This window comes from Aricia agestis, chromosome 3 (genome assembly GCF_905147365.1).
Source record: "Aricia agestis chromosome 3, ilAriAges1.1, whole genome shotgun sequence".
Taxonomy (NCBI): Eukaryota; Metazoa; Arthropoda; class Insecta; order Lepidoptera; family Lycaenidae; genus Aricia; species Aricia agestis.
In genome coordinates this window covers 9,772,961-9,797,234 of record NC_056408.1, presented here as the reverse complement: position 1 = coordinate 9,797,234, position 24,274 = coordinate 9,772,961, and the positions used below count along the sequence as shown (strand labels likewise).

At 36.9% G+C, this 24,274-nt stretch overlaps 2 protein-coding genes across 2 annotated transcripts; one reads left to right on the top strand and one right to left on the bottom strand.

The window, feature by feature from the left end:
* Positions 1-932: 932 nt before the first annotated feature.
* LOC121740246 (protein wings apart-like) lies at positions 933-17,700 on the top strand. The gene is made up of 14 exons (XM_042132885.1): positions 933-1,511; positions 1,694-3,543; positions 4,242-4,424; positions 5,145-5,249; positions 8,063-8,206; positions 8,655-8,776; positions 9,514-9,640; positions 10,052-10,267; positions 10,991-11,195; positions 11,529-11,650; positions 12,154-12,317; positions 12,985-13,103; positions 13,755-13,933; positions 14,747-17,700. Exons 1-14 carry the CDS (start codon positions 1,352-1,354, stop codon positions 15,146-15,148), a joined length of 4,098 nt encoding a protein of 1,365 aa, XP_041988819.1. The 5' UTR covers positions 933-1,351; the 3' UTR covers positions 15,149-17,700.
* A 1,018-nt stretch (positions 17,701-18,718) lies between these two features.
* On the bottom strand, positions 18,719-24,038 carry LOC121740248 (IQ and ubiquitin-like domain-containing protein). Its single transcript, XM_042132886.1, has 4 exons — positions 23,065-24,038; positions 21,211-21,323; positions 20,175-20,383; positions 18,719-20,087 (listed from the first exon to the last, which is right to left on the bottom strand). The coding sequence occupies exons 1-4, from the start codon at positions 23,978-23,980 to the stop codon at positions 18,827-18,829; spliced, it is 2,499 nt and encodes an 832-aa protein (XP_041988820.1). The 5' UTR covers positions 23,981-24,038; the 3' UTR covers positions 18,719-18,826.
* Positions 24,039-24,274: the final 236 nt, after the last annotated feature.

The following is a 24,274-nucleotide window of genomic DNA, read 5'->3' as shown; positions in this document are numbered from 1 at the left end:
GTAAAGAAATTAAAAAAAAATTGTCCTTGGATCGGAAGGTATGTTTATATTTTTACTTTTGTTATTTTACCGATGGCTTGACTTCGTATGTGCAAATTTAGTTAATAATTAGACAATAAATAAGATTTGTGATAGAATAGAATATAACATGGCTTGATTTAAATACTTAAAACAAAATAAATTAAATATTTAAGGGAGCCCCAAAACAAACGTGATTTTATGCTATTTTTTGCTTGATATCAATAATAGCAAAAGGCACTTGAAATGTTTACAAAATACTCAGTTGTATACATACTTTAATAATAATAATAATTGATGGTAAAATTAAAATAAACTGTAAACCCTTCGTGCGCGAGTACAAAAAATACCAAAAATTCGGACAAATACGAGTTTGTCCGAATTTTTGGTATTTTTTGCCCGATATCAATAATGGCAACTTAAATAATAATTAATAAACTTAAAATAAATTAAATAGTTTTATTAAAATTAATGAGGCTCCTATATATAAAAAAAAAAAAACATATTTGCCTATTTTGTCTCTATGTACTATAATACATAGAGACAAAATAGGCAAAAATGATTTTTTTATATAATATAAAAAAAATCGTTTTTGATATCAATATAATATATAATATAACAGGAGAGCGTCCTTATAACATCTTAGTTTATTGATATCCTCGACAAATATCAACCGAGTGTCCCATCACTATAGACCGCCATGTTTAGTTCTTGGCACTATGGCGCCGGCCACACTTTTTTGTAGTTATGTCACTTCCATCACCCTTTGCCTGTCCCGACCGGGACGAATTAAAAAAAAAAAGTCTATGGTACTGTCTACGGTGCCCTTGTAGTATCCCTAAGTAGTCTGTGGTGCCCTTTTTGCCTATTGGTCACTTCTTGATTATTTCTCCTTGTTTTGCTTTACCAATATGGCGCTGCTGGTGTTGTGAGATGACAACATCGCAGTTTGTATTCAATTTGTCATCATTATTGTTTGACTCAACATTTACCATCTACCTCAAAATTTCAAAGAAGTGTAAATGTGATGTAAATTGTTACAAATCAAAGTGTGTTTCTTTGGACGTTCGTAAACGAGCGAATACATTCGAATGCGTCCGTGGGAAAAGTACATTGCTCTGTAAAAATGGCGGGTGTGTTATCTTTAGGGGTTGTGTTTTTGTCGAATTAGGAGAAAGTTTGACGGAAAAAGTTATATCAAGATAAATTGTACATTTTCATCATTAATTCCATGTGCGAGAACGGCATGTGGTGCTCGATTCTTTGACATTTGTAGCGGCAATTGATCCGCTCAAACGGCGCAGGTGTCATATAAATTGATGAAATTATCAGCATGTCTCGCTGGGGAAGAGGCAGAAGCGGCAGCGTTGCTGTGCCGCTGGACAGCGCTCTATTCAGAGAAAACAGTAACTGCCCATCGGCGGCGCGTTCCGCGGGAACAGTGGGCAAATGGGGAATCACTAGCTTTACGTCCATCAGAAGTGCTCCTTACGGTTAGTGGAAACATTTAACTTTTTACCCTGTTCTTCAAATAAGGTTGTTTACAATTAAAAATATTGACCAATTATTGTTATTCGACATGTCATTTGGTTTTATATTTTGATTCTAGACTGTTGTAATGTTATGAATAACTTATTCATAGCATTTTACTGAGTACTATATGTGTTTGTTACAGCATATCAAGCCAGTGCACATAAGAAACCTGTGCAGGATCAAAACAGCCCTTTAACTGTTCCTGCTGTAGAAACTGAACAACCACCTCCTAAACCTAAGAAATTTTTTAAATCTCGAAATGCCGAACCATATCCACCAGTACCGCAGATCATCTACGCCCCACCGGTACCCGCTGCACCACTCTCACCTGAACACCACTCATCCACCAAGGAAAAGAAAACAAATAAAAGGTCAAGGTACAATCGAGATTCTTCTTCACCAGAGTTACCAAGGCGTAGTTTTGATAAGAGTAAAACAAAAAAGGGTGTAGCTACAAAGGCATCGAAAAAGGAGGAGGGGCAGGATAATTCTCAACCACCAAACAAGCGTTATTTGGTGAGGAACAGGGACAAAGTGATCAATTATGCCGAAGACGGTAGCAATAGTCCAATACCAGAATTTACCAGATATGAATCTTTACCTAAATCGTCTTCACCCAAAGCGAGCCCATTAGTTTCTAGCCCGGCACCTGCAAAAACAGATATTGCGAGTCCTTCTACAAGTAAGGAGAAAGAAAAGAAGGAGGAAATTAAAGAAAATAGTGAGGAGAAGAAACCACCACCTATAGTACTCAGAATATCTAAGGGAACATCCAGAATTGTAAGTACTGATTCAAATGAAGGATTCACATCTCCAGGCTCAGATAGACATTCGTCAATGGATACACACTCTGACTATGGAACACTAGATCACAAAAAGAGTCCATCAGTTGAAACTATCTGTTCACCGAAACATGAGGGGCTCAAGATCACTATTAAATGTGCTGGTCTACTTCAAGAAACAAAGAAAGAAAAGAAAAAAGACAAAAAAGATCACAAATCTCACAAGCGTCACCATAAAAATAATGATGAAGAAAATCATAAAAAAGCTGCATCACCTCAACCTGGTTCAGATGCTTATGATCTGTATAAAACCCTAGCTTCACCAATGCAGGAAACTGAAAAGGATCCCAAAAGCAAATTAGTTGACAATATTGAATCAGAGTTAGCTACTCTTGATTCTACAACAAGCATATCTCGCACACCTGAATCAGAAAAGCAATCTATAGAACCTCAGCCTGAACCTAAACCACCAGAAGGTGGAAGGTCCAGGAGAAATAGACCAAACATCAATTATCGTGAGAATGATGATGACCTCGATTCTGTAGTGAAAGGGTTAACCAGCAGTAAATATACAAAGACAGTAGGAGAAATCAAGAGGGAGACTAGAAGAACGAGGAAAAAGCAGGATGCACCAGTAGACACTCCATCCCTTGCCAGTGCTTCCTCTCCCAGAGTGGAGCCAGAAGTAGAAAATCAACCAGAATCTCTTGAGCATAATGACTTGATTGATATATTATCTGGTGACGCAGAGAAAGAAAAACCAGAACCTTTACAGAAATTGAAATTACCTAAAAAATTAAAAGTTAAACACAATAAGAGTCCTCCTACTGACAAAGTTCCTGAGAATATTGAAAGTAATGAGCAGGCTGCAAACATAGAACATCAAAATTCCGAACCTATAGACACTGTTCAAACACAAGATGTCAATGAGGCACAATTACAGACACAATCATCGGACTCCGCTTACAACAGTTGTCCAAATGAGCTGTCCGAGGAGGAATCACAAAAGTGTCAACAAGAAGAAGTTTTCAAATCCCCCCGAGGCTTAGACGCTGAGGAAACCTCTGAAGAGAAACCTAGTGTTAAATTAGTTATTACAAAGAAAAAGGGTTCCATATTCAAAAGCAAATCCTTGGTCAATGACAACCAATCATCACCTTTGCCAGCTCGAAAACGGCGGCATCTATACCGACATGAGTGGGCGAACGATGTAAGTTACTTTTACTTGTAAAGTTAGACTCTTGTAGTAACATCTAGTTAAAAATCAGATTAATTCATTTATACAGTAATTGATATGCAGATAATATATGTTTTGTTCTTTTTTTTTTCTATTTCACTATGTAATTTTGAATTGTTAAGTATGCATGTCACTAATACCATTATCAGTTCATAAAATATAAGAAGTAGGTAAGCACCTAAAATAATATCAAAAATATCCAAAATTATTAACATATTCTTATACTCTTATTTTATATTAAAGTAAAAGTTATGTGTGTTACTTTCACTTTCGTTATGTTACCAAACATAATATGTGTCAGTGGCCTAAGGGCCACTCACTTTAGATGAATGTTTTTTTAATGATCTTATTATAAATTTGCATTGCTATAAAAATTGTAATAATGTACTCAGTATAACATAATATTATTATCAAATAGTCTCAGTAAAATCTACATTTTATTTTTATAAAATAAAGCAATACTAGCTATTTGACCGAGCTTTGCTCAGTATTCGATGAAAATGACATTTTCTAAAAATGATTCCTAGCTAGATCGATTTATCGCCCTGAAACCCCCTATGTACTATTATATATATATATATATATATATATATATATATATATATATATATATATACAAGAATTGCTCGTTTAAAGATTAAAGATTATTGATGTAATTTATACCATGACAGAAAGGTAATGAGACACCAAGACCAGAGCAAACGGGGACACCAGAAACAGGAAATGCTGTCACTCAAAATTCCGAGGAACTCACGAGGGTCACCAGATTTAGACCTGATCCAATCATCGCAGATCCAATAAGTGAACCTGTCAAACCATACACAAGTGTGCGGTGTAATAAAGAAGTTAAAGAGGTATTTATAATTCAAACATAATTTTTTATAACAATAATATTGCAGTAAGACCATTTTGCTTCTCATGTCTGTAAATCATCATTTTTAATGCACTGTCATTCTCATGTTGGTTGGTCATTTTTTTCTTCTATGAAAATTACTAGTTATAGCAGGGCTTCCCAAACTTATTTGTACTGTGACACCCTTGGGACTTTGCCATTTCTTTTCTCAAGTCCTCAACCCAGCCCTCAAAAATACTTTTCAATTTTAGAACCAGCCTACATAGGTTATCAATTTAAAAGATATATATTTTATTAAAGATATTAAGCCAGCAAGACTGGCTAATGTGAAGGATCCGATTGCTTTTCTTAGCATCTGAAACCGGGGATATAGACTGCCCGGGATGTATGAATGACATTGAATATTTGATTGTGTTAAAATGTGATGCCCCTGGTATAATGTCGTGACGCCCCGGGGCGTCGCGACGCACAGTTTGGGAAGCCCTAAGATATAGTGATTATAGTAATTTTTTATCAAATCAGTGGTAGCTGGTGATCCAATCATGTCACAGTTAACTGTACTATATTTTATTTTCATACAATAATATTATGTTTGGAGATATTAAATTTATGCTTACAACAATGAGGAGGCAGATAAGAAGTGTTACAATACTGTTATTGCACAATAAGTTGCTAAATAGATAGCAATAGATACATAATATTAATGTAACTCCTTTTTCAGTTCTACACTGTGGTACGTAACGTGAAGAAGGCTCATCAGATACAAGAAATTGGAGAGTTCCAAGAGTTTAATGATGATGTTGAATATCTATTGGATGCATGTCAGGTGAATATTTGATTTTTATTTACAATTTAGGAGCTGGCGAACGAAGGACAACCGGATTAGTCTACAAAAAAAAATTTTACGCAGTGGCTAAAAATAGTGTCAACTACTACTTTTACTGAACTATTCAGGGTTTGTTTGAAAATGTACTTTTTAAAGCCTTATTAACCGGTTTTGAATAAAAATATTAACAAGGATTGACGCAGATAGGTCAAAAGAAGACGATTTGAAAAAAAAAATACTTGCACACTCTGGTGGACTTATCCGGTTTTGTTCGCCAGCTCTTCAATTACTCATATTCACACACAGTAGGTACAACTCTGATCAAGCAGTGTGGGAATTTTAGTAGATTTAATGATGTTGATGACTGATGAGTAACACCCAAATGTTGTAGCAGTTACATGATCAATTAAAATAATAAGAAACTAGCTGTTGCCCGCGACTTCGTCCGCGTGGACTTCAGTTTATAGCGCGCGATGTCAACAAAATTGGTGTCAAAAGCTATTATAAAAAATACCCTGGTACCCCTTAAATCAAAACAGCTGTGCAGTGTGTACATAATATTTCATTTTTTTAAAATTAAACTTTATATATTATGTCAAATTTTAAAGCTTATTTAGCCCCCCAATTACACAACTTTACCCATAAACTATTTATCATTGATAGGTTTAAGGTTACGTCACCCTATGTAATATAATGTAAAATATATAAGGCTTATTAAATAACGCAAAGAAATAACAATCGAAAAAAACCGAAATTTAAGTGCGATGTAAAAGACGCACGGCGCCATCTAGTATGAATTTTTGGAACTAACTTAATTTAAACAAATTTTCGTATTTTCACCCCCTTACAACCCTTTTTCCAGTAAAAAAGTAGCCTATGTCCTTTCTCAGGCTTTAGACTATCTGTATACAAAATTTCATTACAATCGGTTCGGTAGTTTTGGCGTGAAAGCGAGACAGACAGACAGACAGACAGACAGACAGACAGACAGACAGAGATACTTTCGCATTTATAATATTAGTATAGATATAGATTAGTATAGAACGTGTATAACGTGGGAGAGCCATGCTTCGGCACGAACGGGCCGGCTCGACCGGAGAAATACCACGTTCTCACAGAAAACCGGCGTGAAACAGCGCTTGCGCTGTGTTTCGCCGAGTGAGTGAGTTTACCGGAGGCCCAATCCCCTACCCTATTTCCTTCCCTACCCTCCCATATTCCCTTCCCTTCCCATCCCTACCCTCCCCTATTACCTTATTTCCTCTTAAAAGGCCGGCAACGCACCTGCAGCTCTTCTGGTGCTGCGAGTGTCCATGGGCGACGGAAGTTGCTTTCCATCAGGTGACCCGTTTGCTCGTTTGCCCCCTTATTTCATATTAAAAAAAAAAAAAATAACAATCGAAAGAATCGAAAACCCATGTTTAACATGGTACAACCTCTTATAGAAATACGCATGAGCAAGCAATAGCGCGATCTAGGGGACTCTTGGCGCCATCTATTTTGAGTTTTTGGAACTAACTTAATTTGACCAAATTTACGCATTTTCACCCCCTTACAACCCCCTTTTCCAGTTAAAAAGTAGCCTATGTCCTTTCTCAGGCTTTAGACTATCTGTGTACAAAATTTCATTACAATCGGTTCAGTAGTTTTGGCGTGAAAGCGAGACAGACAGACAGACAGACAGAGATACTTTCGCATTTATAATATTAGTATAGATAATATTCTAACGTATTAAAAACTATAAACAAAAACATACTAACTAATAAGTATGATTAGTTCTATGTTACAATAAAGTAAAAAATAAAACGCCATCTGTTGAATCGTATTAGAACTAAAATGTTCATTCCATCGATATATTTCTGGATTTTTTATAATATTATACATAAAATATGTTTAAGATTTTTGAAATTTTATTTTAATACACATCCAAGACCCAGGAACATTGAAAACTTTTTGTTCCGCCTGCGGGACTCGAACCCAGGACCCCCGGGATGAGCGCTGGCCACGCGCAATGCGAATTCATTTTCATCGAAATTTTCATGGAAATAAGATATTTTCCCACATCAAAATGTAGCCTATGTCCTTTCTCAGACTCTAGAATAACTGTATACAAAATTTCATTGCAATCGGTTCAGTAGTTTTGGCGTGAAAGCAAGACAGACAGACAGACAGACAGACAGAGATACTTTCGCATTTATAATATTAGTATGGATAAAATATATTTAAGTAAAAAATAAAACGCCATCTGTTGAATCGTATTAGAAGTAAAATAAAATAAAACGCCATCTGTTGAATCGTATTAGAACTAAATTGCATCGATATATTTCTGGATTTTTTATAATATTATACATAAAATATATTTAAGATTTTTGAAATATTATTTTAATACACATCCAAGACCCAGGAACATTGAAAACTTGTTCCGCCTGCGGGACTCGAACCCAGGACCCCCGGGATGAGCGCTGGCCTGCGCAATGCGAATAAATTTTCATCGATATTTTCATGGAAATAAGATATTTTCCCACATCAAAATGTAGCCTATGTCCTTTCTCAGACTCTAGAATAACTGTGTACAAAATTTCATTGCAATCGGTTCAGTAGTTTTGGCGTGAAAGCAAGACAGACAGACAGACAGACAGACAGAGATACTTTCGCATTTATAATATTAGTATGGATAATAGGTAAAAACACTCGTCATACACACACACACATAATATGAAATTTATAAAATGCCTTTATATTTGTCTGGGTAACAAGTTTCTCTAAAAAAAGATGTATGAAACCATTTTCAAATGTATTTATTTGCATTCAAGGACAATAATCCAATATCAACGCGATGTCTGTCAGCTATAACGCTGGCCAGCAAGTGCACAGCGCCGGCGTTCAGGATGCATCTCCGAGCACACGGCACTGTTCAGAAATTCTTCAGTGCTTTACACGACGCTACGAATGATCAGGCAAGTATTAAACTGGCAATATTTTAAATCTATATATTATATAAAACTAAAAGGTGACTGACTGATTGACATAGTGATCTATCAACGCACAGCCCAAACCTTTGGACGGATCGGGCTGAAATTTGGTATGCAGGTAGATGTTATAACATAGGCATCCGCTAAGAAAGGATTTTGATAAATTCCAACCCCAAGGGGTTCAAATAGGGGATGAAAGTTTATATATAATAATACTTCTTAACGCGAGCAAAGCCGCGGGCAAAAGCTCGTTCTTGATATAAAGCTAATTAAATTTAGTATCTATCGGAATTAGACAGTTTTATGATTTTGTAATGCAATGCTGTGGCATTGTATACTGGCTGAAATAAATCCCTGTCTTATTTTTTTTCAATTTAGACCTTTATTTATTTGTTCCATTGCTATTAAATACTCATCAAATTGTAATTTTCAGAGCCTGGGCTTGTGTACTGCTACAGTGATGTTTGTGTTGTCTCAAGATCGACTCAACATGGACTTGGATCGGGAGTCACTTGAGCTTATGTTGAATCTACTTGAATCTGATGTGTCACACAAGTAAGTCAATGTTCTCACTTACTTAATTACTTAATCAGGAAAAAACATTGATCATATGTTAGCAAAAATTATGAAAAACAGAGATATAACTGGCTAACAACATTTTTGTTTCTGTAAATATTGAGAATGGCCAATGGGGATTGTCCATTTTTTTTTAAATTTTGCTCATTACAAAAACATTTCGAGGAATAAGGTCAGTGATCGTTTTTCTGTATATAAACGAAAAAAATACCCATTAGTTACTTATATTTTTGAACAAATATGTTTAACCTTTGTTTGACCTTCAATGGCGTTAAATTAGCAATAAATTCGACCAACATAAAGCTTCTCGTATCAGCTTTCACATAATGAGAACTTGCATTTGACGAACCAGTCATTATAAATAAGATTGAAAGGAAAAAAACATACTGCAGAGGTCAATTATTGGCCGCCGATGATGACGTCAGAGCGAAACTTTAAAAATTTATTGAGAAAAAACTAGCCAATGAATTTCAAAATTATTTAATTTATATTCTTAAAATACCCTATTTTAACTAAAAAAATATAAAAAGTGCATGTGATTTTTTTTTGGACAATGCCCATTTTTTTTTTATATTCCTGATCACTGCATATAATATTTTAATGTAATGACAGGTTAGTTGGCATAGTAAACTTGCATAATAAGTTGCAAATTAACTAAAACTGCTTTTACATACTTCATATAAAAATGTATTATGTAATAAACTATTTTTCCTTAGGAATGCACTCGATGACTGTGGCTTGACTTCTGCTCAACTCACGAAAACGCAAGAGAGAGTACGGGAACTGTGTGCAGAAATAAAGAGTCAAGGCAACACTAACCATTTAGACTTGGACAACATTACTGTGAGTATAAATCAAGCTCTTTTCAATCCACTTTTAGCTTCAATTAAAAAGCTAACAGTTAAAGTTAGTGCTTCTGGAAACTGGAGTTGGCAATCAACTTATGTGTACAATATCTACCTACATGTGCCTATAATGTGTCATTGCGGGCGGATCCGCCCCGCTTACTCCTCCCCCCACCAAGAGGGACCTAAATATCGATAATTGGGCCTAGTCCCCCTTTTTTTAACTTTTGTTAAGCAATATAAAAGTTTTTTCAACATATAAAGGGAAAGTTAGCTTATTATTGATACAATTGTGACCTGAGAGTATTTTAAAGGCAGGGACATTGTAGTTCAGGGCAGTGAATAACTACTCAATGATATATGTATGTATGTATAGATGCGATATTTATGGAACGATATTTTATTACAGGTGGGCCACCTAGCGATGGAGACGCTACTCTCCCTCACATCGAAGCGTGCAGGCGAATGGTTCAAGGAGGAGTTACGTAACCTCGGTGGAGTTGACCACATAGTCCGCACGATACAGGACTGCGCCGCGAGGCTCGAATCGCCCGCGGCGGAGTGGGGTAGCGCGCAGCTAGATGTGCTACGTAAAGCGGACCGATGCATGCGTGTGCTAGAAAATGTGAGTTTACTATGTATTTAATTCCCTTTCTAATAGAGATACATCTTAAATGCAGAGATACACAAAGTTTTTTTCTAAGTATGTTGAATACCATCAAAATCACTCGATAGAGTTATTCACTGTGTAAGTATCTTTATTTCTCTTTCCTATTGTATATTATGCAATATGATATGTGTATAATTAATAATTATGTATATTTGTTTCATTACAATTTAATATGAAAAATGCTATAACTAACTCTAATATGAATAAACGACTATTGAGATTAGTGTTGTAGCTACATTGCGTATGTCCTCTTCACCTACAACTTTTGCAGTCTTTTTTTTCATACCGTAATGTATATACTCAGGGAAGTTGATTTCTAGGCAGATGGGGGGACCTACGTAGTTTGGTCGCGTTACGTCAAACCCAGCCGACGGATCACAGCTACAATTGAATTGACATAGGTGGACCACATGACGTAGGTCCATCAACTGCTTATGAGTAATTTCCTCGATGGTACATATACTTGTAGGGGTACTCACAATTCGCCTAACATTCCTGCATCGCGCTATCGAAGTTTTCTAAGCGCGTCGGTATATACAGGACAGCTGAAATGTATCACGTGGGCTCCGGCCTGACCGAGCATACCACCTCGCTCGGTCGGAAGATCTTCCTTTGCAGCCTCCACACATATCCCACATACTTAACTATCATAATACTTAAATAATATATTTTCTACAGGTGACTCAACAGAACGAAGCTAACCAGCAACACTTGGTGAGCGGTTCCCTAGGCGCGGCGACTACGCTATGCGACTTGCTGCGGCGCTGCATCACGGAGGCGCGCGTGACGACAGCGGACGTGACGTTACACGACGCGTTGCTGCACGCAGCGCTGCCAGCGCTCAAAGTGCTAGTGAACCTCTCGCACTGTTTCTCACCTAATTGTAAGTTTTATCCTCTATACCCCCAGTAGATAAGCTGTACGTGTAATTGTTCTTGTCTGACGTTGAATAAATCTCAAGACAGACAAGAACAAAATATGGTATGTATAGCTTATACAAGCCAGTTTATAGTAATGGTCAAGCATTACAATTGTGATATAGAAAAGAAGTTGAATAAAAGTAGTGTTACATTTTTGTCGTGTTACATGGTTAAATAGGATGACGTAGGTAAATAGGATTACCATTCAGAAACTGTATAAAATAAGATTTATTTGGTTTTGTTTACTGAAAAGAAAAAACAAAATTACACAAATCAAAATATTATGAAATTTTCAGCGTCAGCACTCGGAGCACAAGTTGTCGGCGAGCAACCGTCGATTATGGAGATCTGCCTGATTGTTCTGAACAACCAAGAAAACTTCATACCTGACAACTTGAATTTCGACTTCAATGTTTGTGTAAGTGATAACCGATAAGCAAGCTAAGTTGCAGCTATTCTGCCCCTGTAGAAGAACTTAACATTTAGTTACTTATGCTTCTCATTTATTTGCGCACCACGCTGTCATCAATAGAAACGAGACAGCAAAATGTTCGTATACCAGTAAAAGAGCTGATATAAAATGGAATTATGAGTAAATTCCTAATTTTCTATATACTCTGTGGCCATGTTTGAAGAAATGGCCCTGGTTTGGTATTTACTAGCTGACCCCGATCCATAAAATCTGTGATTAGATTATTAGTAGCAAATATTATTTACTTAATGGAAATCATAATGTTTAATAATAATTATAACGACACAAAAGTGTCGTTACAACCTCAGTCGTGCGGTAGCGCGTGTTTCTCTCTCTGTCTTGTACATAAAAAAAATCTTTTTTGTACATAAGAAATAATAAACTATGTTCGATCCGGGTGTCCCTTGACACCTCTCGACTTTTTTTATTACCAAAACAAATAATAACAGGTGCTGATGCTACTCATGAACCTGGTACAAAACAACGAGGTCAACACGCAGCGGCTGCTCGGCACGCGCATCCGTGTGGACAGCGCACGTGACGTCATCAGCCGCAGTGTCGCCGCGCTAGACCTCATTGTAGACTTGTTCTACACGAGAGAGGAGCTCGCCAGGTACTGTCGGGGGGATAACAAAGTAATTTAACATACATTTTCCACTAGAAATCTTCCTACCTCTGAGATGATGATAGCATTGAAATTGGTCGTGAAATTAGTTGTTTGTTGTAAAAGTAATTGTAAGATATGTAATAAAGTAAATCAGGCAATCTGAGTAAAATTGCTGTAAAACATAAATTTTCATCAAGAACCTACAGCACTATAACTTGTAACAGACAAGATCTTTTAAGTTTGTTATGATCAAGAACTCCCGTGGACTGAATATTTTGTATGTTTTTACATACAAAACAGTGGCAATTACCATTCTCTATGAAATTGTGCAATTTTGTTCATATACCAAGTTATTTGCTGCTGCATTATGGCAACTACATAACTGTGCCACTGTCCTGCTTTAACAGTGCTCAAGGTGGCTGGTATTGTAGACCATAGTTAATACGAAGTTTACAAATAAAGTGGCGTCTATCGCGACAATGTACTCGATGCGATGTTACAGGGCCGATGACTGACGCAACAATAATCTCTTTACCAGTAACAACAATGCATATTTATTTGATGCCCATATAAATTGATGTGATGTCTGTATTATATAGGATATCAAATTATTTTAGAATGTGATAAATCTTAAAACACTTTAGTTAAGGAAACCAAATGTTACAATTTTCAGGAAAGTAGAAGAAAACACAGATGCACTGCTCGATGGCAAGAAAGATGAAGACAGTGAAAAGGGTGAAAAAGACAACAAAAAGCAATCTCAAGATGATATAGATGAAACAGTTACCAAATGTAAGAACTATTTGAAATAATAAAAAAAATGTTCTGCGCACATTTGTCAGCACTGCAGTACTGTGCGGACGAATTTGCGAGGTTTTACATCATTTCATACAGCGAATTCTAAAATGCGGTGCGTTTGGCGCGTTGCTGATAAATGTACGATCACCTTTAGGTGGACAATTGTAAATGACATCCGCTTAGCCAACGACATGAATATAATCGAGGTGAATCTCTTATATTTTTGTTGTGTGCTTAACTATAATATAGAAATAAACAGCAGAATGTGTTGCTAAGCGCTAATCTTGAACAGCTGAACCAACTTCGGTATTTCTTTTTTGTTGTATTTGCTAAGAAAGGTTCTTATGAAAGAAAAATTTAAGAAAACAACATGGAAAATTCAAGGTACCGAGCAAATTAAAATATAATCGAGGAAATTGATTCCTAGGCAGTTGAAAGACCAACATTGTTTGGTCAGATCATGACAATTCAATGTTAGCTGTGATCTAACGCGACCAAACTACGTAGGTGCCCCGTCTGCAAAGTGCAGCAAGGTGTACTATCAGAGAAGTTGATTCCTATATCAACTTCTCTGATAGTACACCCTGCTAGTAGTCCTAGTTTATCTTTAGTTTTGAAATCACCAATCAGCGCTATTTATTCCAGTGTTAGCTCGAGCGGGCGCGCACATGGAGCACACGATGGTGGGCGCGTACGTGGCCCTAGTGCTGGGTCAAGCGGCGGTGGCGGTCGGCGTGGACGCGCTACGCCCGCGCCTGCCCGCCTTCGCGCCGCTGCTGCCCACCTTGAGGAAGTACTACAACTTCCTGTCCCTCACCGCCAGTGTAAGTATAACTTTATTATATTCAACATGCGAAAGTGTGTCTGTCCATCTGTCTGGACCAAGTCTGGACGGACAGATGGACGGACTGACAGACATACCTCTGTCTGTCTACCAGGACCCGATCTAGCCATTTAGCTGCTCCAGGCAAAGATCATTTTGCCTGGAGCGGCTTAATGTAATTAGGGGAAAATGAGAGAAATATTTAAGTAAAATACTCAAATATTTTCACTAGCAAACTTAAGGTAGGTTAGCTGGTAAAATTCTCAAACTTAAGTGGTGGATGGCTAGGTTGGAAGATAGGAATAAGTCAATTTCGCCGCCCATTTATCATACTTTACGGATATTGCTTTGATAATTTATCATACTTTACGGATATTGATTTGTGCTTTAACATAGTAATTTTTATTTATATGATAATGTGTTATCATCAGTCAGTCAAGGTTTTTTATATGTAAATGTGTCATCATCAGTCAGTAAAGGTTTGACGACGCGAGATTTCACAAAGCTCTGCTTTATAGCCTGTCAAGAAAGTCATGACAGACGGGAAAATTTTCTAAACGTAATCACGCTTAAAATGTGTATTTTTTTCTTTGTATCTCCACAGAGAACGCTTATTACATTTTAAATATTGTCACCTTGCACATTTTTATCTCGAATTAATAAAGTTTTCATATTTTTTAATTCATTTAAAAAATTTCCCGCCTGGCATGACTTTCTTGACAGACTATAGCTAGTAATATGTATAGGTAAACATCGTCAAAATGTTAATGTATCTTCGATTACATCATTCTTAAAATTCGACATGCGTTTGCAGGCGGAAGCGGGTATTGTAGCGCACGTGAAGTCGACGCAGCGCATCATTCAGTTCATGGAGGCCAGCGACAAGGAGAACGCAGCGCACGTGCCCGCCGCGCCCTACAGCGCCGACTCGTACGCCGCACGGTACGAGGCGCCGCATGCCCCGCCCACCGCACGCTACGAGGCCACGCCTACAGCCCGCTACGAGGCCCCGTCCACCGCTCGCTACGAAGCCCCGCACGCGCGATACGAGGCGCCGCACGCCTCCCGCTACGAGGCCCCGCATGCGGCGCGGTACGAGGCCCCGCTAGCACGGTATGAGGCCCCGCCCGCGCTCGACGTGCCCCAGGACATGTCGCTGGCGCACCTCGCCAGCCCCATGCATCCCGCGCACGCTCATCTACACCCCTACCATTAGGGCTGTCTCGCTTGACGCTTCGATAACTTGTGGAAGAAAGACAAATTATTTGTGGAAAGTGCAAAGAACGATAACAAAGCTCTCGAAAGAGCTGTTCACTTAGCGAAAAGCGTCGTCCGCGTGTAGGTTAGTGAAAGATTATAAGGAATTTAGAGTCGGCTTTTAATTTGTAGGTGAGCAATATGGATTTAGCTAAAGTTATTATAGGAGGCGACGACATTAAAAAAGGAGCTGCTATATCATTTGTGTTTAAGTCATAAGACACTTTTTGATACCTTTCCAAAACAAGAGATAAATAAAATAGTACAGTTACAATAAATTTTAAATCAAATCCATAACACAATTTTTGTCATGATTCTAAAGTTTAGAACATTCTAATATTTTGAAACCTAAATGTCTTTTAACTTTACCATAACAAACAAATAAAAATAGTCACCATCATGTTATTCAGATCCAGCTGAATAAAATGCTTTGAATACATCAAAGCATTTTATTCAGCAGTGTCAATATTGTTTAATATTTGCCTTATGTAGTGCGAATCTAAAATAAATAATAGGCGACTGATCACTATGTGTTGTATGTGTCCTTATTAGTAAATTTGTGGCGTCTTTGTGTCCGTTTCTTTGATGTTCATTCTTTCGACTACTTAAATGTTAGATAGTAAATTCTGTAGTTTGTTGGACGAACAAATGAAAAGTCCTGTATGAAATATTTTGTTAGTGACAAAATCTCTAATAAAAGGTGACCGCAGATCTGGCCGCACGAGCCACAATATTTGCGAGTTTGCCTTTATTTATAAATTCGTAAATAGCGACTCCGCCAGATGTACGCTCACCTTAAAATACCGTAACCAATGTTTAGTGTACCTGAGAGTATTCATTGAATGTTGTATTCGATGGACAAAGTGAAGCCCTAAGTCGAAATGTATAAATTCCACAAGCGAGTGCTCGGCCCCTTTGTAATAACGTCTCCCCTCCCTTGAAACTTGTAAATATACTCTGGTAAGATGTTAGTCGTTGGTCGCGGGTGTTATAAAATCTTAATAAAATTGAGATATTTCCGAGTTTAAGCCACTCGCGTGGCAATATAAAAGTGCAAAAATAGCGTAAGTGTATGATAGATTTGTATTGTTCTATGTGAATATTGTGTTGGCACTTGTATTATAGACGAGAGTTATAATTTATCGAGTTGGCACAATCTTTATTGTAAATAAAAAATTAGTTACTAGATACTGTTGAGTTGGTTAGGTCAATTTGAGGTTACTTGAGATTCTGTGCGTATAGGTGCATATCGACACTACAAAATTTGTTTATGCATAATATACGAAAGTCTGACATTGTTTTTATGGTACATTATTTTTTAGATTTTTTACCCGGTTTAGCAAAACCTGTTATCGTTCTAAAACTATTATGTGACAGTATAATATGTCTTGGTTAAACATACACGTTTATATTAGCGTAGGACATTGACTGATTTGTGTTTACTTTTTCTTTCTGCACATATTATACTATTTGATAGTAAAATTCTTTTAAAGACAACATTGTTGTTTTTAAGACAGTTTTACTTGCACTATGCTTCTTATTTAGCAAAAAAAAAAAAACTACATCACAATGGGTGTAGCTACGAATAATAAAAACTAGTGTAGTTTATTCAACATGTTGTTCATATTGGTATGATTACTGAATACAGGGAATAAAAATTGACATGATCTTCGCCTAATTCTAGGCGAATATCAACTGCTCAAATTCCCTCTACTCAGGGACTGTACCGATGCATATTATATTCCAAGATACCCAACTTCGATGCTATGAAAATAATTTGTATATTTACTGTTCAATTTGTAGCCACGACAAGACAAGAAACACGCGCAAAAATAAGATTGAAATTGCAGCTACAAAAATCTCACTAATACTGTTCAATAAAAATCTTTGTCGGCTTTCGGATCGCTATGAAAATGCTACCCTTATTTATTAAACTTTAGATGGTATTTATTTGTCGATAGAAAAATTATAGTAATCTTACAATGAATTTTGAAGTTAAATTTAAGTGCCATTTATTTTGGCACATTATGTGACTAGAGCCAGTTAGGTATAGTTTTATTCTCCGATTTTTATTTATATGTCAGCGGGGCCTCGATTCAAGGCTCCTACCTTTTTTATGTTATGTATCATGTGGAACGTGGAAAAATTGCTGCGACAGCTTTAGTTATTTTTAAGGTTTTTTTTGTAAGTGGCAGGTCTTTTGCGAGGTGTACTCGACTAACTTAAGAATTTTATTTATAGACTGGGAAATTATTGTACAGTTTTATCGTTTCTTAAACGCCTAAATTATATTTACGTAATTTATTGACTTAAAGGTGTATCGATAAGCGTAGCTTCTAATGCATTTCGTTGAAAGAAATCACTTTTTTATCACACTACATTTTAAGTAATATTATATGTTGTTTTTAGATGATCGAGAGTTTGATATCTTAAAATTATTATTGTAAATGTATCGTGTAATTATGTTATAAAGTATTACATGTAATTATTAAAAGAAGGACGATTTAAATACGTGATGCGTTTTTGTTGTAACACTCCATAGATTGTATTATATTATTAACGACCTTACTTTCAGCTACAGTTTTCTATTTTTCATAGTTTTTCCATAAATATTTGTTTTCGCGAATCGCGAATTATGCTTTGTAAACTTTCGAATACTTTGTCGCGGAGCACTGTACCATACTGTACTAATACTCCCGACGTTTCGGCTACATTCGAGTGGGTAATGCGTAGACTATTGTCTACGTGTTACCCACTCGAATGTAGCCGATTATTTTATATATAATATATATTTTAAGGCTCCCATATAGCTCCCATACAACAAACGTGATTTTTTTGGCCGTTTTTTCTCCTAATCAATAATAGCAACAGAGAGGCACTTGAATTATTTACAAAATCCTTAATTATATTTGTACTTTAATAATTAATAATAAAATAAAATAAATATTTAAGGGGGCTCCCATAAAAAAAAAAAACACATTTTTTTTAATAATTCGGTTCTATCGGTACAAAACCGTTCGTGCGCGAGTCTGACTCGCACATGACCAATTATTTTTAGTGGAGCTAAGTTAACTCTTGTTATTGTTATCCCGTATTTAACTTAGTATTTTTAGCATGACATCATAATGTTTCCTAGTTAAAAATCTATAAATTCAAGACTTACTTAACAGTTTATTTTGGTATATTTTGTTAAAAGTAAAATTATTGCATTGTTCTAATATGATTTAATATACTTTCTAAGGGTGGGTTCCACTAGAGCCTGGAGGCGTGGTTAAAGTTAAAGTTATGGTTAAGTTAAGGCTAATTATTTAACTTTAACCTTAACTTTGACCACACAATTTCACAGAAGACGTTGCTGGTCCAACAAGGCTTTAAATGAACGTGGCCGGGGGCGCTGCTGGTAAAGGAGAACTGTCAAAAATGGCATTTTGTATGATGACAGCGTTAGTTCCTTTTTTCGCTATATGCATTTAAAGCCTTGTCGAGCTCTATGGTTATGGTTAAATATGGCGATTGGCGTCCATTTTTGACTTTAACCAAAGATTTGACATTTTGCATTGTAGTTAAAGTTATAGATAAAGTAAGTAGGTGCAATCCACCCTAACACGGCTCGTAAATAATCAATCATAAATCGTATCTAACACGGCTCAACAGCGTCTACCCTGTCAGTGGCAGCGGCGCGGACGTTATGCCAATCTCCAGACTCCGTAAACCGCCGGTTCACTGAGATCAGCTGTTCGAAGGTTCCCTTGGCTAGTTTATGCTTGTTCACCACTTTTCTGATCAACTCGTCGTCATACACTAGCTCAGGATTCACCAGTTTTACGTGCGCTTTCATCTCCTGGGTGGTTATCAGGAAACAGTTCCAAGGTGACCAGTCTTCTTTCACGCGCCATCGGCACAGACGCAGCTGAGTCATGTCGTCGCACTCGCTGATCGCCGAACGCGAATGCCAAATCTTATCCACGATGTAAAATATGTCCTTCTCCTGTAGGACGAACGCAAGAGAACCCCAGCACTTCCGTTTCCTTTCGTCCCTTTGAGTCGCCCTCAGAATGAACTTGTAAGGCGTCATGTCGATCCAACTTTTCTCAGCCACGTCCCTCCATGAGCATGACGTACAAACTAGATATCCGCTCATTCTGGTGTTCAATGGAAAATCCGTGTACGATTTAACCTGGTGGCACATTTCGCAGAAATACAGCTTGCTGTTCTCCATCTTTCTGTAGTCCCTTATATCTTTGCATTTGGTTACGCCCGAATTCAGTTCGGACGTTTTGATGAGTTGGAATATACATGCCGCTGTGCGTCGCCTCAAAAATTCCAGCTGATGATCGTTACAGCCTCTAATGAGAAGATCGCACTCTCTCTCCAAAAGTTCTATTATTTCCTCGGTTAAGTCGTGGTTGAACTCTTGTAAAGAGAATTTCATTTCGACTAGCAGTTCGATTCTTTCATTCACTCTCATATCGCAGCGAAGGTACGAATTATAAAATTCCTTGAACTCCCTTGCCTTTTGTATTTCAATGGTCTCCATTGTGATCACCTTGCCGTCGCGTCCGTACCAAGCAATAGGTTTAGATATTTCTTCCAAGAATTGTTTTTCCTTTATTTTACGACTGTCCTCTTTGACTTTAATTCTGTAACTTTCAATGCACCGCAACAATTCTACTTCTTTGTCGAGTAGAAGACTAAATTCAGCAATTTTAGGCCCCTTGGAGTGTAGCTGAGATATTCGGGTTATTTCAGCATGTTTCCATCTGTCGACCATGGCATACAGTTGGTCAAAATCTTCTCGATTCCTTGGAAAAGTTTTGGTTATTAAATCTTTCCTAAGTCGTCTTTCGTTTGCCTCCTGTTCTAATCTTTCCTCTTCTCTAATCCTTCTTAATCTATCTCTGAAAAAAAAATCTTTTATAAGAATGATTAGATATTATTATTATAATTCAATGTTTGTCTATGAAAATCCATAAAATAATACTTACAAACACTCCTCAAGCCATTCTTTTACTTTTTGCCTAAATCTGTGTCGCCTAAAGGCCCTTTGGATGACCGTAGCGTAATGTTTGAGATTGAGGTGTGCCATTTTCTCGTCGTAGGGCTCGTAGGGTCTTGGCACGAGGATTCTGTCGGTTACGTTGGGTATGTACGCGTGCACACAGTCCATTTGTATCGCGCGACTGTAGCTTGTGTCCTGAAAATGTGTATGTATTAATGTAGGTCTACGAACTGCTACGAATGGTCTACGACAGTCAGCAATGCTTACAATCTGAGATGGAGCGCATACAAATTTTTGAAGTTTTTATAATTAAATAATAGTAACCTGGGGCACAAAATATGGAAAGCAAAAAAGCGCGTTCAGACGTGCGCATATTTTACGCGTATTCTGCTGTAGCATTTGGAAAAACGCCAGCGGCACGTGCTAAATTCGCGTTGAATCCTCGTCACGCTACATCAGAACAACGCGCCCTTAAGGCGCTGTGGTTGTAGCAACTACGTAAAATGGGTTTTTTAAAATACGTTTTTAGTAAAGGAAATGTCATTATTTAAGTATAAAATAAGTACCGTTTTAAAATTGAGAAAATTAAAAAATCTCAAAGATGACTGTTATAACGCTGTTTTTTTATAATTAAATCATTTTATGGCTAAATTACACACTTTCTAGAAAAACCAAAAAATGTAGTATATATGTCGTAACCTAACGTAAACGATTTGATATATTTGATTTTTTGTAATACTAAAAACAAAAGGTTTTTACTCCTATTAGTAATATATTTCTATTATCAAGGCACGCGGCGAGCGCGTAACAGCCACTGTACAAGGCGCGCTGATATGAATGTTATTTTAATGTCCTTAACGTCGATATTCGTACTGACAGACATCGACCTGCTTATTTCAGGGACTACTGGGCCTTAAGCAGAAATTTCTACTATTTTTAACCGAAATCCAAAAAGGAGGAGGTTATGAAGCGAGTGTCACAGGTTTATCGTAAAGCTATCTTCATGATTTGAACCAACTTACGTAATATTTGTCGCGCGTTTCAGCTGTCTGTGTGTCCCGGCAGTTTTTGTTCTCGGGCTGCACTCTGTCGGGCCTTTGTGGGGTCTGCGAGAAGGCGTGGTGGTAAATAACACCTGAAAATAAAATACTCTTATTACACTTCATATCTTTTTATTAACACCTATCTACAGTGTGTAACAAAAATAAGTGATAATACTTAAGGGTGTTTACGTGTTCCTTCCTTAAAGACGAAACATTTTTTTCACTTTTGTGTGGGCAAGGGCCCGAGCGTCACGAGTTTCCCCATACAAAAGTGAAAAAAAAAATCATCTTTCAGCGCTGCTACTTTCACAGTGAACTCTCTACAAGGAACACGTACACACCTTAAAGTATTATCACTTATTTTTGTTACACCCTGTATAGATTTAACTTTTTTAGTCATAATGAAAAATGATATTATTATTATTATTGGCAACTACATTTTTTCTTAATTTAGATTTACTCAAAAGTAGAGAGATTTCGACGTACTTAAGTACCTACTAAGTAAAACCTTTCGTGTTTCAGCCGAGGTATTAAGTCAGAATCCATTATTTACTAAGCATAATTCCTAGCAACGCATAGGAGTAACAAATTCTAAGCTTTACAAAGCTACTTACAGCTTAAAACACCAAAACTTTATTTGAAATTCAGGGTATCTGAAATGTTTTAGCATCTATATTCTATTATTAGATACGTCTTATACGTCGTATTATAAATTGAACAAAGCTGTTTGAATAAAAAATAACAAACATTATGTAGGTACACTATTGATACAAAACATAATTATTACTAGAGATCGCCCAATGGTCTAAATTCGACTTTAGTTTCAATGACATTAGGAGTACTACCTATATTTTGTAAAAAAAATATTGACTTTATCATTTTTTTTTCAACTCTTGTCTCTGGGACTCAGATGATCTCAGACTGGCCGTGTAAGCATTGTCTAACGGCCGTTCCCAATATTTGATATATCTCTGGTTTTGCCCTACTAGAGATAGGAATAACTCACATAAGACATTAGAGACATATATTTTATGTCAATTGTGAGCTTTTCCTATCTCTAGTAGGGCAAAACCAGAGATAGATCAAATATTAACGGCCGTTCCCAATATTTGATCTATCTCTGGTTTTGCCCTACTAGAGATAGGAATAGCTCACATTAGACATTAGAGACATATATTTTATGTCAATTGTGAGCTATTTCTATCTCTAGTAGGGATAAACCAGAGATAGATCAAATATTGGGAATGGCCGTAAATCATCAATCATCAAATCAAACAAAAAATCTATAATCCATTTTCAATTTGTCACCTTGTTGTCAACCATAGTATATATTAAGTCTATGTTGTCAACAGACTTCAACCATAAATAAAAGAGTATAATTCGTATGTATAGGCTTGTCACTCAAAAATCTGTAATTTTTCCTAGATCGTGTGTTGTAGTGTGTGTAATGTTTTATTTGTTAAAAAAATGTATGATAAAAGCATAATTTCAAAATAATATTAGCTCGATGCACTCCTTCACCATATAAACTATAACTGTGCAAAATTTCATTCATCTACGTTTCCCCATTTTTCATCAAAAGGGATACAAAATTTTTGGCTCACGTATTAATATATAGATAAGTTGTTGCCCGCATTCCGTAATTTCATTCGTTTGGAAATTTTTAATTATGCCCTAGTTAAGCTTAGGTATGGCTTTTCCCAAGAATATAGTCACTTCCATACCAAATTTCATCAAAATCGATTAAGCAGTTTAGGCGTGAAGTAATAATCAAACAGAAACATTTTTACATTGACAATAATAATTATAAAAGTCAGTGCTGATAGATCTTACCTGTGTGAATATTCCTATAACCGCCCAGAAACGGCTTCTTTATAGTTTCGGAGTAAACTTCAACGTTAACATTTTTAATCGCATTGTCTAACGGAACTACAACTTGTATTATATCGTTCAGTGGCACTTCTTTGTACAAGTTGTTTAAGTTTAAATATGTATTGTCGGTAGTAAATAGCTCGACGTCAACGATTCCGTATCTATCGTAGTCGAGGTTACACAGGGCGACGTCGTTTTCCAAAGTGTCTCCCCCACGCAAAATCACCAAGTTGTCGGGACGCGTTTGAAAAATACCACCCAAGTTCTTCTTGATCTCTTGTATCGTCATATTCGAATGGTAGGAACGGGTGAACACACCATTTTGGCATTTGACTTTAAATTTAATGGCGATAAACGGTAAAAATTTCTTTGGGACCATCGCGTAGAAAATATCGTGAACGTAGGAGTCCTTCGGTATGGCCGACAGGGAGAATTCCTCGGAGTTCTTCGTGAATACATCAATGACTACATTGCCGTACGCGTCCGATTTTAAATCTGATAGCAGAGTCGCCTCTTTTAGAACGTGCCTATTTTTGGTCAGTAAAATATTGTTGTTTGATACTGCGATTAGTTTCGACAGCTTTCGTTTCACCTGTTTAATAGGAGTGGTCGCTGGGAACACTTTGGTGTAGGTTTCGTTTGGCTTCAATGGGGATTTAAAGGTTATAATTATATGACTAATGGGGCATCTGTTCTGTTGCAAGTCTCTGGCACAGGGGGCAGTTTGTAAGCGGGAATTTACACTCTCGTTATCTGGAATCGACACCTGCTTGTAGGGCGGAGCTGTAAGTAACTTCTCTCGTCCCAGTTCACACTGACAACTCGCTGTACCTTTGACACTTTGAGAACTCGTTCTAATCGTGTCTACAACGTCCATATTAGTGTAATTTTGAAAGTTCCATAAAAATACTATAAAAAGTCACTAAAATAATAATTGTAATAACTGTTGTATAACTTTGAAAGGCACTTACGTCATAATAGGTTTTTTGCTAGGAAACCGTTGCTAGGCAATACGTAACGTGCAGGTCCGGGTTTAGCACTGCAAACCGCGCGGCGGGTCGCACCCCTCGTAGCATGTAGTGATTGGGTCTTTTAAATTGGGCGCATTCACCCAACAATAACATTATTAAAAGGGCAATGCGACAATCGACTGGAAATTGTTACAAATTAG